Genomic DNA, 14,509 nt, shown 5'->3' with positions numbered 1-14,509 from the left:
TTTGCTACAAGTAACTTGTCACTCTGATCTTAAAGCTATAGTGTGAGATGTTAGCAATTAAGCAATTAAGCACTTGTTCTACTTACCCAGAGTCAAATGAACGCATGGGTACGTAATCTTATGTCTCTGCGTGAAGGTTGAAGGTAGTTTTGCGAGCCATTGCTAACTAGCGTTAGCGCAATAGCTACATGCTAGCTGTTCCCAAAGACTTCCAGTCATTGCGCTAACGCTAATAACGTCCTTCAAAACGGCATGCAGAGACATGAACTCATGGATACTACTTTTATTTGACTCTGGGTAAATGGAACAAGGGCTTAAATCTCACACTATTCCTTTAAAAGTGAGTCTTGGCAGAAATGTATAGAATAAATGTAAATTCTATATTTTTTGGGAGTGACGGCAGCGATTTAGCAGTGGTGGTCCACCGCTTCTAAATGAATATGGGGAAATACTGAGATCTGTTGGAGACACGCACACTCACACTCGCAGACAGTAACTAGACAACTCTGTCAACCATGGAACAGCACATTGAGAGCTGTTGTATTTACATAATGCTATATGTCTAGGCACAGCAAGGCAGCGTTGGCCCCAGGCAGCAGCTCTTGAATAAAGAATGAGGAAGAAACTGAAATAATATCTGTTCTGCTTTCATTCAAATGCTGTCTGCCACAGCAGGATGATAGACAACTTTATTCAAGTGAACATTTAGTGAGAAACATCAAACCCTTCAAGACAAAGCTGACAGTACAGAATGTTTCTCTCTCTGCCTTGGTACAATTTTTTGGGGCAGTGTTAATGAATTTGTTTTCTTTGTACTTTGATACAGCCTAAGTTGTTAGACTTCAATTGAATAACTGAACAGTGCATACTACAGACCTACATTATTTAGTTGTACCCTTCTCCCTCTAAACAAACTCTGTTTCTCTCTCTCTCTCTCTCTCTCTCTGTGTCTCTCTCTCTCTCCGTGTCTCTCTCTCTCTCCGTGTCTCTCTCTCTCCGTGTCTCTCTCTCTCTGTGTCTCTGTGTCTCTCTCTCTCTCTCTGTGTCTCGCTCTGTGTCGCTCTCTCTCTCGCTCTGCCTCTCTCTCTCTCGCTCTGCCTCTCTTTCTCTCGCTCTGCCTCTTTCTCTCTCTCTCGCTCTCTCTCTCTCTCTCTCTGTGTCTCTCTCTCTCTGTGTCTCTCTCTCTCTGTGTCTCTCTCTCTCTGTGTGTCTCTCTCTCTCTCTCTGTGTCTCTCTCTCTCTCTGTGTCTCTCTCTCTCTGTGTCTCTCTCTCTCTGTGTCTCTCTCTCTCTGTGTCTCTCTCTCTCTGTGTCTCTGTGTCTCTCTCTGTGTCTCTCTCTGTGTCTGTCTCTGTCTTTCTCTCTCGGTGTGTCTGTCTCTCAGTTCTTCACTGGTTGGTGGATCATGATAGATGCAGCCGTGTCCTACACAACCCAGGAGATGAACCCTGCCGTCCACACGTGTGGAGTCTTCGCCACTATAGCCTTCTTCATGTGAGACACAAACACAGGCAGACAGACAGACAGACAGTAAGTATTAGTACAAGCACCCACACAGTGTGTTTTTGTGTGTTTTTCCAGGATCAATGCAGTGTCTAATGGCCAGGTGCGAGGTGATACCTATGGAGAGGGATGCTTCGGCAGGACCGGTTGGTTTGGCTTGAGATGCAAATCTATTAGAGGTCGACCGATTATGATTTTTCAATGCCGATACCGATTATTGGAGGACCCCAAAAAAAATACCGATGCCGATTAATCGGCCGATTTTTTTATATATTTGTAATAATGACTATTACAACAATACTGAATTAACACTTAATTAAACTTAATATAATACATCAATAAAATCAATTTAGTCTCAAATAAATAATGAAACATGTTCAATTTGGTTTCAATAATGCGAAAACAAAGTGTTGGAGAAGAAAGTAAAAGTGCAATATGTGCCATGTAAAAAAGCTAAAGTTTTAGTTCCTTGCTCAGAACATATGAAAGCTGGTGGTTCCTTTTAACATGAGTCTTCAATATTCCCAGGTAAGAAGTTTTAGGTTGTAGTTATTATAGGACTATTTCTCTCTATACCATTTGTATTTCATATAACTTTGACTATTGGATGTTCTAATAGGTACTTTAGTATTGCCAGCCTAATCTCGGGAGCTCATAGGCTTGAAGTCATAAACAGCGCAATGCTTGAAGCACAGCGAAGAGCTGCTGACAAATGCAGGAAAGTGCTGTTTGAATGAATGCTTAAGAGCCTGCTGCTGCCGCCTACCACCGCTCAGTCAGACTGCTCTATCAAATCATAGACTTAATTATAATATAATAACACACAGAAATACCAGCCTTAGGTCATTAATATGCTCAAATCCGGAAACTATCATTTCGAAAACAAAACGTTTATTCTTTCAGTGAAATACGGAACCGTTCCGTATTTTATCTAACGGGTGGCATCCCTAAGTCTAAATATTGCTGTTACATTGCACAACCTTCAATGTTATGTCATAATTATGTACAATTCTGGCAAATTAATTACGGTCTTTGTTAGGAAGAAATGGTCTTCACACAGTTCGCAACGAGCCAGGCGGCCCAAAATGCTGCATATACCCTGACTCTGCTTGCACAGACCGCAAGAGAAGTGACAATTTCCCTAGTTAAAAGAAATTGTTAGCAGGCAATATTAACTAAATATTCAGGTTTAAAAATATTTACTTGTGTATTGATTTTAAGAAAGGCATTGATGTTTATGGTTAGGTACATTGGTGCAACGACAGTGCTTTTTTCGCGAATGCGCTTGTCAAATCACCTGTTAGGCGAAGTAGGCTGTGATTCAATGACAAATTAACAAGCACCGCATCGATTATATGCAACGTAGGACAAGCTAGATAAACTAGTAATATCATCAACCATGTGTAGTTAACTTGTGATTATGTTAAGATTGACAGTTTTTTTTATATGATACGTTTAATGCTAGCTAGCACCTTACCTTGGCTCCTTGCTGCACTTGCATAACAGGTAGTCAGCCTTCCACGCGGACTCCTCGTGGAGTGCAATGTAATCGGCCAAAATCGGTGTCCAAAAATGCCGATTACCGATTGTTATGAAAACTTGAAATTGGCCCTAATTAATCGGCCATTCCGATTAATCGGTTGACCTCTAATATGTATGGCTACATATATGTCAAGAATGTTACTGTGTGTTTATGTCTACGTTTTAGGGATGATACTTGGCTGATAGCCAATACTACTTTTCCTTGTGAGATAAAAGGCAGTTGTATATTTATCATGTTGAGTGGAGGCTTTCCTTGCGGCTGTCTCTGCAGGAGCTCGTCTTTGGCTGTTCATCGGTTTCTTGGTGATGTTCGGCTCCCTCATCGCTTCCATCTGGATCCTGTTTGGAGGATTTGTGGTTCCCAGTGAGTCATGTTGCTTTCTCTCTCCCGCTCTTTCTTCTGGGTTTTCTGTCTCTCTTTTACAAAGCCCCTAAAAGTCCAGCCGGAATGACCTTTCTCCCTTTTCCTGACTTGTGTGTGTCCAGAGAGGTGTAAATACTGGTTGGTTGGCCACAGTGCTGCTGACTCTCTAATTGCTGGTAGCGATGAGTCTTCCCCTGTATCTGATGCACTGATCCACACAACACAACCTCATCATCCTGCCACAGATAGTGAGATAGAGCTGAAACCCATTTGCCCACATTCACTCTGGATGGTTGGTTTCAATCACCATGACACTGACTCCTCTTTTACAGTCTCTCCCTTCTGCTCTGCTCTGCAGTCCCCCACTTCTTCTCCTCCCACTTCTTCTTCTCCCTCAGTATTCCACGTTAGCAACCACCGCCATCAGCCACCATATTTCCTGACTTCATCCTTTCAGTCATTATTTCTGGTCACAGTCTTACACCTGAACAGTACAACCCTTCATTATCTCTCCTGTTCACCCTGTTGGGACTGGCTACAGAATAGAAAAGTCTCTCTCTCTCATTAATTCAGATGGTGGAGGTAGTGGTATGGTAGTATAGTCTATATTTAGAGCTCATTACCTCCGTATTCCATATTGCTTTTAGTCAGGTTGGAGGAGGCTGAGATCCTCCCCTGCTCTTGATTAAATGGTTTGACTAGGAAGGTATTATCTGCTGGTTACGTCTTTTGAAGAATCCAAATAATATTTTTGTCGGTAAGCCATGTGTATTTTTCTATCAGCCTGGGGTTGAAATGGGTTTCAGTAGTTGGTCTTTATGTGCTGTCCAGCTCTCTTCTTTATTTGCCAACGTCTTTCATTTTTATAATGTTCCTACTGTGATGCGTTTTTATACTAATGGCCATTTTCTCTCTCCCCCTCCCCCCTTTTCTTTGTAGAGAAAGACATGTATCCAGGACTGGCAGTGTTCTTTCAGAATGCTTTGATATTTTTCAGGTAAGTATGCCGAAGACGTTGATAAAAGTGTAGTTTGATGGACCTTGTCTGGTGTTATGTATCACTCTATTGTCAGACAAGAAGAAACCAGGAAATGAGAGTAACTAAGTGCCCTTTCATCAGGATGCAGTTTTTTGGGCCAGATCAATAATATATGCCATTTAGCAGACGTTTTTATCCAAATCGACTTTTAGTCATGTTCATAAATTTTTTACGTATGGGTGGTCCTGGGAATCAAACCCACTATCCTGGCGTTGCAAGAGCCGTGCTCTACCAACTGATCTACAGTTGACCACAAAAATGATTGTCCAAAACTATCATTCCACGATTACTGCAGGTATATTATGGACAATTTGTGAAAGTACAATCTGAAAAGCTTACGTGTTGCCCTCTTTTTTTATTCTTTTTTTCTAGCACGCTGATCTACAAGTTTGGACGAACCGAGGATTTGTGGACTTAGAGCTCTCTGCATAGTACATCCCTAACCCCATCTCCCCAACACACACACACACACACTCACTCTCTGGGGTACTATCATTGTTTTTACCAGAGTCAAGGCCAACTGACTAATACCACTCAGCTCTCATCTACAATGTTCAATATAGTAGCATATGTATTACCATTATACGCCTACCTATGGACATCGGAGTAATGTACTGTGTCAAACTAGCCTCTGCCGAGTATAGGCTATTTGTTTTTCTCCGCTCATCTTTCATGTAGTCTTGATTAGAGGAATGATAATGTCTTAGATTGGCATTCCTTAGAGGTACCCCTCCATAACTGGGCCCTGAAGTTCAGCCATATTCACATACTGGGCATTAGATTTATGCTTTTGACTAAAACAGTTTTACAGTATTGTAACACTGTGGGACAATTCACACTTTGTCAAATGTTATCATGACATTTGTTTCATTTTTATCCCCCCCATATTCCAGAGCACCTCTGAAGTATTATTGTTTTGCCCTCAAGTGATTCACCATCTCCCGAAGATTGTTTATTTATGTAAATACATATATTGTAAGAGCTAGAGGCTTTCACGCGTCCAAAAAGTTGGACCTGGGGATTTTCTACCCAGACCGGATATGCATAAATATTTTTTTTTTAATATAGAGACCCGTTCCGTATAGACCTGGTCAGATCCAGACCCGATCCGAGTGAGGGAAGCAGCAGAAAAGGCTACTTTATTAACTGGCGCTGATAAAGCGTGAGGGAGAGGAGGTAGAGATAGGTGCCGCTCTAGCAGGGGCCGTGCCTGCTGTGTGTTCTGTGGCAACTGTGAGTGAGCGAGTGAGAGAGAGAGACGACAGACCGCAACCAACCAAGCCGTCTCGCGCTGTAGTAGACTAATAGCTGGTATATCATCAAATATGATTACGTAGTACCTGTCTTGACTGCATCAAACCGGCTAATTGAGGCTGCATGCGCTTTCTCGTCCTAAACAGTTAAACTACAACTCCATTCAAAATATTAAGTAGCAGCCTATTCTAGGTCATTGTATCTATCCTTCACCTTTTAACTTTTAATTCCGTCATTTTAATTCCATCTTCCATTGATTAGATATCTCCTAACTTTTGCCACACGGAGGCTCTATGACTGTAGCCTATTGCCGCATTGATGACTTATGATTGGCCAACAACAACAAGCTTCACGCGCCAATATTATGAAAAGCAAGAGCAGCAGCGTAAATTATACAATTTCTAATTTTCTCTCTCTCCTGCAGCAGTCGCGTTTGGATCGGTACGGGTCCCACCGGTCAAGTCACTTAAAATTGACACATACCCATGACCATTAGATCCGACTAAGACCCTTGATATTTAGAATTCTGGATGGTCCAGGGATCGGGTGTCTGGTATTCGGGTACAGGTGGAGACCTCTAAGAGCACATGTTATCACTGGGAACAAAGCTTTTTGATTGATCTGCTCTAAATTCCATTTTAGCAAGTTATTATCATCTATCACTTTTATCACATGCACTGGATTATATCAAAGCGTTTATGGGAAGCCATATATATTTTAAGCAAAGCGTTTATGGGAAATTTGTCTGCTTCAAACTACGATCAGTTCCTGTTTGTTTTAAATGGGGTAGCTGTCGTTCTGTCTCAGGATTCGTCATTTTTGAAGTCTTGTTTTATTTATTTTTTAGGTCCAAAGCATTTTTTTCTATCGTCGTTCCTTTCAGAAAGTGACAAAGAATCTTTATATGAACAAAAGTAATCTTTTAACAGTCGTCGTTATCATAGCAAAGTTCCCCTCGCCCATTTAAACAATGTTTCTGTATTCTACAAATTGAGTTCTCATCCAAAATAACACTAGTTTAGGTACAGTGAGATCCTGCATCTGAATCCCATACTATTATGTATACTACGGTACTACCCCACAGATTGTGCAATAGCGGGCCTATCCTGCATCTCAAAAATGCTTAAGTAGATAAAGAAGGGTATGTGCATGATGTCACAGTCACATTAGCACTTTGCATCAGCCAGCCCAAAGCATGCTGGGACGTATCAGCTCCGTAATAACCATTTACGCCAATATTCAAGGCAATAGCTGAAGAAAAGGGTCAAGCATGTATGGTAGTAGACAAGTGGCTCCTTTTTCTAGTGTTGCTATCGACTACCTCATCCCCTTTGTGTGATAGCTGTTCCATTTAGCAGCCATGTGAGTCAGACTGCCCTGGTACTCACCCCTTCACCTGTTTAAAAAAAAAAAAAAAAAGACATGTCAATCTGAAGCACCAGGGCTGTGCTAGCTATGTATTTTTAAAAAGGGAACAAATTTGGAAGGCATTATTATAAGGATTTGGCGTCAGGTCACTGTTGAGCTAGAGGTGGATGAATATGGCTGATCGCGGTCCGTAAACTGGAGCTTGGTAGCTGGGGATAATGTTTTTGTCTGGTGGTGAGTAGTTGACCAGATACGGGCTGAAAAAAAAAAAAAAAACTCAGTCCCCAAAGTAGCTAAAATTAACAGAAGGAAATTTAGGTGTGAAATCCTAATGGGAAAAGTATTTTTAAGTAGCATTGACAGATGCAGCATGATTGGTTGGTTCTTGACTTCCAAGAGAAGTAAACACAGATGACTTTTGACTTGTCTGAATTTTTCATGTCGTCTGCTAAGCATCCAATGCTAATGACATGAATCTGTCGATCTGGATGTGAATGAGCTACAACCAGTGAACGAGAGGTCATTATGAAGTGTTTCAATGGGTTATATATGCTATTATACCCCCCCAAAAAATAACCACTTTCAATTTGTAAAAAGGGGAAGTGTTACAGGGTACTGATTCATCAAGCGTTTTGTAGTTCTCTGTCCTTGATCATTGATTTACTCTGTTCAAATTTAACGACAAGACGTGGAATAAATGGTCACGTAATCTGCTTCAATAAAAAAAACATTTTAAATGTAAAGTTTGGATGTTTCATGCTATGTTGAATTGCCTCTTGGAAGAGTATGTATGTTGATGAATGTGGTTGTTATTCTAGTCTACATTGCTTGTTCATGCTAGAAAACAGGAAGAGAAATTGAGGCAACATATCAAAATGGCTGTGTTCATTCATTTAAACCCAGTATCAAATAATTTGTAGGTCAAAGCCTTGGTACTTTCACATCAATGTAAAATATTCATTTTTACAGTTAAAAACAAAAGTCAATGTAACACACTTTTCCAATTTCACCTTGACTTGAACAGTTTTAGCATAAAGTAAGACAAAAAAAAAGTGAATACGTTCAATCAATATATTGCTAGAGGTAAATTTTCATATAAAGTGCAATCATAGATAGGACAAGTTCTTGAGACTTATGTCTGTTTTCACATTTTAATACAGCCCCTCAGCCAACTTTTGACCATGTATACCTCAAACTAATTTCATTGATTAGTAAATTACAATATGTGCCTTAACCTTGCTACTCGTACTTGTCTAATATGTTCAGTAAAGAAAACTGAAGAAATAGTGTGATATACACAGTTGAACATAGTAATCCCATTACCAAACATCCAAAAATGTTAAATGAAAGTCCTGGCCCAAGGTTCTGTCTTAAGCTGGATGACCTGATGACACATTATCAAAGGAATCATTACTGGGTAGGTCTAATTAGTGAGCCATACGCACCTGTCCCTGTCCTCTGCAGCAGAGCATACTAACATGCCTAGAGAAGTTACCAGATTCTTGTAAAATAGTTTGTAGCTGATGCAAGCAAGGGCTTCGGAGTGTAAACAGTCATAGGCCAACTACAGTTCATCTAAAATCCCAGTGAGTGTGAAAGGCTCATGTCTTGTCTGAAGTCACAGGATCAATGGATCATTGGTAATGATCTACAGGGCCAGAGGATGACTCCAGCTCAGTAGGCGAGTTAGTCCTGTTCTCTGTCAGACTGGTCCTCTTCACAGCAGACGATGGAGATGAGATCATGGATTTCTTCATAGGTCCTGGTTCTTGTGATGGACAGGGCCTGCTGGGGGAAGTCCCCTGAGAGGTACTGGAAAATGAACCAATCATGAAAGTTGATAGCGTTTAGCCCAGGGGATGTAAGGTACTTTAGACTCAATCATGGACACTCACTGACAGTTGTGACTGCTTCGTGTGATGTATTGTTGCCTCTACCTTCTTGCCCTTTGTGCTGTTCTCTGTGCCCAATAATAATTGTACCATGTTTTGTGCTGCTACGATGTTGTGTTGCTACCATGTTGTCATGTGTTGCTACCATGCTGTGTTTTCATGTGTTGCTGCCATGCTATGTTGTCTTAGGTCTCTCATGTAGTGTTATGGTGTCTCTCTTGTCATGATGTGTGTTTTGTCATGTTTTTTTTAAATCCTGGTCCCCATACCCGCAGAAGGCCTTTTGCCTTCTGGTAGGCCGTCTTTGTAAATAAGAATTTGTTCTTAACTGACTTGCCTAGTTAAATATAATAACATAATATAATAAAAAAATATATCAAGGTGCCTCACACTACAGAAACAGGAGATGGGCTCCTGCCCTATGGGACATTCTGGCTCGGACAAGGTAACTCATTTTATTTAAGCAGGGGAGTTCCATTTGTGTCTCACACTAAAGGTGTTAGAGGGGAATGAAAGAATATTGAGATATATAAACAGTGCAAAAAAAATACTTTTTCAGGACCCTGTCTTTCAAAGCTAATTTGTAAAAATACAAAAAATGTCACAGATCTTCATTGTAAACACTTGCTCCCATGCTTTTTCAATGAACCATAAACAATTAATGAACATGCACCTGTGGACGGTCGTTAAGACACTAACAGCTTACAGACGGTAGGCAATTAAGGTCACAGTTATGAAAACTTAGGACACTAAAGAGGCCTTTCTACTGACTCCGAAAAACACCAAAAGAAAGATTCCTAGGGTCCCTGCTTATCTGTGTGAACGTGCCTTAGGCATGCTGCAAGAAGGCATGAGGACTGCAGATGTGGCCAGGGCAATAAATTGCAACGTCTGTACTGTGAGACACCTAAGACAGCGCTACAGGGAGACAGGACAGACGGCTGATCGTTCTCGCAGTGGCAGACCACGTGTAACAACACCTGCACAGGATCGGTACATCCGAACATCACACCTGCGGGACAGGTACAGGATGGCAACAACTCCCCGAGTTACACCAGGAATGCACAATCCCTCCATCAGTGCTCAGACTGTCTGCAATAGGCTGAGAGAGGCTGGACTGAGGGCTTGTAGGCCTGTTGTAAGGCAGGTCCTCACCAAACATCACCGGCAACAACGTTGCCTATGGGCACTAATCCACCGTTGCTGGACCTGCCAGGACTGGCAAAAAAGTGCTCTTCACTGACGAGTCGTGGTTTTGTCTCACCAGGGGTGATGGTCGGATTCGCGTTTATCGTCGAAGGAATAAGCGTTACACCGAGGCCTGCACTCTGTGGTGGGTCCATCATGGTCTGGGGCGGTGTGTCACAGCATCATCGGACTGAGCTTATTGTCATGGCAGGCAATCTCAATGCTGTGCGTTACAGGGAAGACATCCTCCTCCCTCATGTGGTGCCCTTCCAGCAGGCTCATCCTGACATGACCCTCCAGCATGACAATGTCACCAGCCATACTCCTCATTCTGTGCGGGATTTCCTGCAAGACAGGAATGTCAGTGTTCTGCCAGGGCCACCGAAGAGCCCGGATCTCAATCCCATTGAGTACGTCTGGGACCTGTTGGATCGGAGGGTGAGGGCTAGGCAATTCCCCCCAGAAATGTCCGGGAACTTGCAGGTGCCTTGGTGGAAGAGTGGGGTAACATCTCACAGCAAGAACAGGCAAATCTGGTGCAGTCCATGAGGAGGAGAAGCACTGCAGTACTTAATGCAGCTGGTGGCCACACCATATACTGACTGTTACTTTTGACCCCCCCTTTGTTCAGGGACACATTATTCCATTTCTATTAGTCACATGTCTGTGGAACTTGTTCAGTTTATGTCTCAGTTGTTGAATCTTGTTATGTTCAGACAAATATTTACACGTTAGGTTTTCTCAAAATAAACGCAGTTGACAGTGAGAGGACATTTCTTTTTTTGCTGAGTTTACATATACCCTGATGACCAGATCCTGTTATCACATGAAACATTCATTTCACAGGACATAGACGTACCTCACGATAGTGGTCTGGTAGCTGTAGTGGGGGTCGAAGGAACTGTTTAAATTTCTTATGGTGCCTGTAGATGAACGCAAGGCCCACTACCAAGAATCCCAACAGCATGGTAAGGGTCACACTGATAGCCACAATCCTGGTATGCCTTGTCCTTTCTGTACAGGAACATAAAGAAAGAGCAAGAGAGAAAGGTGGCATGATTAGTTACTAGGTGAAGTGTTAACAGAGGATAAGATTATGGTAACGACAAGTGAACTCGTACAAAGAAAAACTGGTTGAGCCTTACTTACTTGACTCTGGGATGGATACACACTGTAGGGAGCTAGAGGTTCCAAAGGGCTTGTGGTAACAGACATAGCGGACCTGTACACAGTACCTCCCCCCAATCTCCAGACCTCGGAGGGTCTCAGGGGATTTGGAGACATACTCCTGGTAAAACAAGAGTAGAGAAAGGCACATCAACTCATCTCTGACCACACATATCACCTTACAGCAGTGGTTGTCACCAAAGCTAGTCCTACAGAGATGCAGGCTTTTTGTTCCAGCACTAAAATACCAGATATCCTGCCAAATAATTGCCAAGACCTTGGATGAATTAGGTGTTTCAGTGCTGCGTTGGATAAAAGGCCTGGCTACCCATGCTACTCACTTCGAGCTTCTCCCCCTCTCTACCGTAGTTGACCACGTAATGACAATGGTCCCCATGTTCATCCCAGAGACAGTTTTTCCCAATGTTGACCATCAGGAATCCTGCCTGTGGTTTTATCTGGACTACAGGGCTGCAGGAATCAGCTGGGTGGGCTAGAGAAAGAGAAGTGGTGAAAACATGATTTTAAATACAGTTGGTCAAGCTTTCTAAACCACACTTCTTCCAGTGTGCTGGCCTTCTGATGTAGCAGAGAAAGCCTTGGACATGAAATAAAGCAGGTCAGCTCCAATTGTATCTAATTTATCAGGAGTGAAGTGAACTGATCCGTTCCCATGGCTACAGGCTCAGATTGCTCCGGAGGTGCGGTTCCCTTCCCTGAACCCAGACATGCACCATCTACCAAGAATCCCAACAGGATGGTAACGGATCAGTTGTTTGATAGACCCAACAGGATATTGTTTGATAGACCCACAGGCCTATGTTCATCAGTGCCTGTGTCAGTGTCTCTGGTCACATGATCAGGAAAAGTGGCAGAACGTTCTGGAATATGTTCTGACTGAGCACACCACCTGTAATTCACCATCCTTGCTAAAATGTGCCTTTAACACAAGAAAAATGATCCCATCTCCCAAAAATAGTGTTGCAGCCAGGTTGGTATTGTCTGCTACGTGAAGTCTAATACATTCAGGAATGTCTATCCGCATTTATAGCTAGTATAATAACATTTTCATGATTTTATGATAGATAAGGAAGTCATAGCCTGCTTACTAGCTACTCACAAACATGAATAAGAGTAGCCTAGCCTTCAAATCGAAAATAAAGAGGGAGGGAGAAAAGTGTTTTACCTTGTTTGATGACTTGACAGAGAGTCCAAAACGACAAAACACATTTCAGACACAACATTTTACTCGATCAATGAGCTGTATGCGACGGCAACATAATCTTATACATCACTACATTGTGACTAGCATTATAGCGAAACCTACGTGCAATTGAGAAAAACTATGTTCACGTCACTTCATCACAGCTACGACCGGGAAGCGGTGTTGCCAAGTCCAGGGAAACTCTAACCCACTAACCCCGGAAAACCCACCCACAAAGCCTGAAAAATACCCCCCAAAATAGTTTGGCAGCAAGAGGCGAGTTTCAGTCATCCATGAAACCCTTTTCCGTAACGTTATCGAGCTAATTAAGAATGATTTTTTTAAAGAAGTAAAATTTGTTTTTTTCATCTAAATAATAATTCTTGCAAGTTTAAGAATATTTCGCAAGAGAAAATATAAATCGCCCTTATTAAACTCTCCAGATCATTTTCCATCAATGGATGTCGATGTAACTTGTTTTGACTGCTATGATTAAACAATAAGGCCCTAGGAGGTGTGGTATATGGCCAATATACCACGGCTAAGGGCTGTTCTTTCAACATGTACCACAAACCCCTATGGAGCCTTATTGCTATAAACTGGTTAACAATGTAATTAGAATAGTAAAAAGTGATTCCCATGGTACACAGTCCGCTATTCAACCATTTATTTTTACTGCTCTAATTACGTTGGTAACCAGTTTATAATAGCAATAACTCATAATATATGAATGTATGTGGCTGTGGTATATAGGGCTGTGTCCAGGCACTCCGCGATGCTTATTAAATGAATAAAAATTGTGCATCTGCATAACTATAGATAAATCCAACAGGAGAGTTTGAGTGATGAAAGTTGGACAGAGGATCTCAAAAAACGAATGTTAGGCTATTTTCTGGCAGTTGTGCCTTCATTATGTGCCAGATTTTAAGACTACAAACCATAATAAATTGCCTATTTTCGGGATTGACTTGTTATTTCAATAGGCATAGGCTACTGACTAAAATTGCAATTAAACGTTGCCATGGTTTGCTGAGCTAGGATGCAAGTATCCTGTAGCCCCTGAAAGCCAACATCTAATTTCATGGAAAAGTCCAATATTAAACTGACATTAAATGTGGAGAATGATACATTCACGATAGAGCTGTGATCGTGATCACAATCGATAACTTCCTATTTAATTAACTAAACATGGCCATTAACAATTGCATAATAACACAAGGCTACAACAAAACATGGAGTTATGGGCAAGTTATTAAATTCGTTTGCCAGCTCCAGGTAGGCTACACAAGTGGCACAAATTGATTTGCAATGATTCCAGTGATATCGTCAATTCAGAATATGTATTGTACTGTATCAAATGGTAGGCTACAGTAGCCTACAATGGCATATAAACGAATAGCCTACTTGATGGCCAACAGATGCAAATGTAGCCTATCATTCTCCACATTTATTGTCATTTTCATTGTGAACTTTTTCCCATAACAGAAGCACGGAGGGAGTTCCATAACTTCCATTTCCACACGCACAGCGCTCCAGACCCAGTTTGCGCTGTTCTGTGAAGGGAGTAGTACACAGCGTTGTACGAGATATTCAGTTTCTTGGCAATTTCTCTCATGGAATAGCCTTCATTTCTCAGAACAAGAACAGACTGACGAGTTTCAGAAGAAAGTATTTTGTTTCTGGCCATTTTGAGACTGTAATCGATCCCACAAATGCTGATGCTCCAGATACTCAACTAGTCTAAAGAAGGCCAGTTGTATTGCTTCTTTAAGCAGGACTACAGTTTTCAGCTGTGCTAACATAATTGCAAAAGGGTTTTCTAATGATCAATTACACTTTTAAAATTATAAACTTGGATTAGCTAACACAACGTGCCATTAGAACACAGGAGTGGTGGTTATTCGTTTTACTAGTGCAATTTATCACTTTCGCTATAAACGCAACTACGAAAACTTACGCAGCAGGCTAGGATAATTAACGTAGCAGGTT

General features: G+C 41.6%; 1 protein-coding gene across 1 annotated transcript; it reads right to left on the bottom strand.

Annotated features, from left to right (window-relative positions):
- Positions 1–8,142: 8,142 nt before the first annotated feature.
- On the bottom strand, positions 8,143–12,684 carry ifngr2a (interferon gamma receptor 2a). The gene is made up of 5 exons (NM_001361121.1): positions 12,503–12,684; positions 11,658–11,809; positions 11,299–11,437; positions 11,009–11,163; positions 8,143–8,881 (listed from the first exon to the last, which is right to left on the bottom strand). The coding sequence occupies exons 1-5, from the start codon at positions 12,558–12,560 to the stop codon at positions 8,756–8,758; spliced, it is 630 nt and encodes a 209-aa protein (NP_001348050.1). The 5' UTR covers positions 12,561–12,684; the 3' UTR covers positions 8,143–8,755.
- Between the last annotated feature and the right edge of the window lie 1,825 nt (positions 12,685–14,509).

This window comes from Salmo salar, chromosome ssa21, assembly GCF_905237065.1.
Source record: "Salmo salar chromosome ssa21, Ssal_v3.1, whole genome shotgun sequence".
Lineage (NCBI taxonomy): Eukaryota > Metazoa > Chordata > Actinopteri > Salmoniformes > Salmonidae > Salmo > Salmo salar.
The sequence above is the reverse complement of the archived record's forward strand: the minus strand, read 5'-3'. Positions and strand labels throughout refer to the sequence as shown.

What these genes read in the sequence shown, in the direction of transcription:
- ifngr2a (NM_001361121.1), bottom strand. Translation starts at nt 12,560, where the DNA reads ATGTTGTGTCTGAAATGTGTTTTGTCGTTTTGGACTCTCTGTCAAGTC. An exon ending in TGTATCCATCCCAGAGTCAA is followed by an intron (nt 11,164 to 11,298) that starts GTAAGTAAGGCT and finishes GTTCCTGTACAG; the next exon opens with AAAGGACAAGGCATACCAGG. An exon ending in TACCAGACCACTATCGTGAG is followed by an intron (nt 8,882 to 11,008) that starts GTACGTCTATGT and finishes TTCATTTTCCAG; the next exon opens with TACCTCTCAGGGGACTTCCC.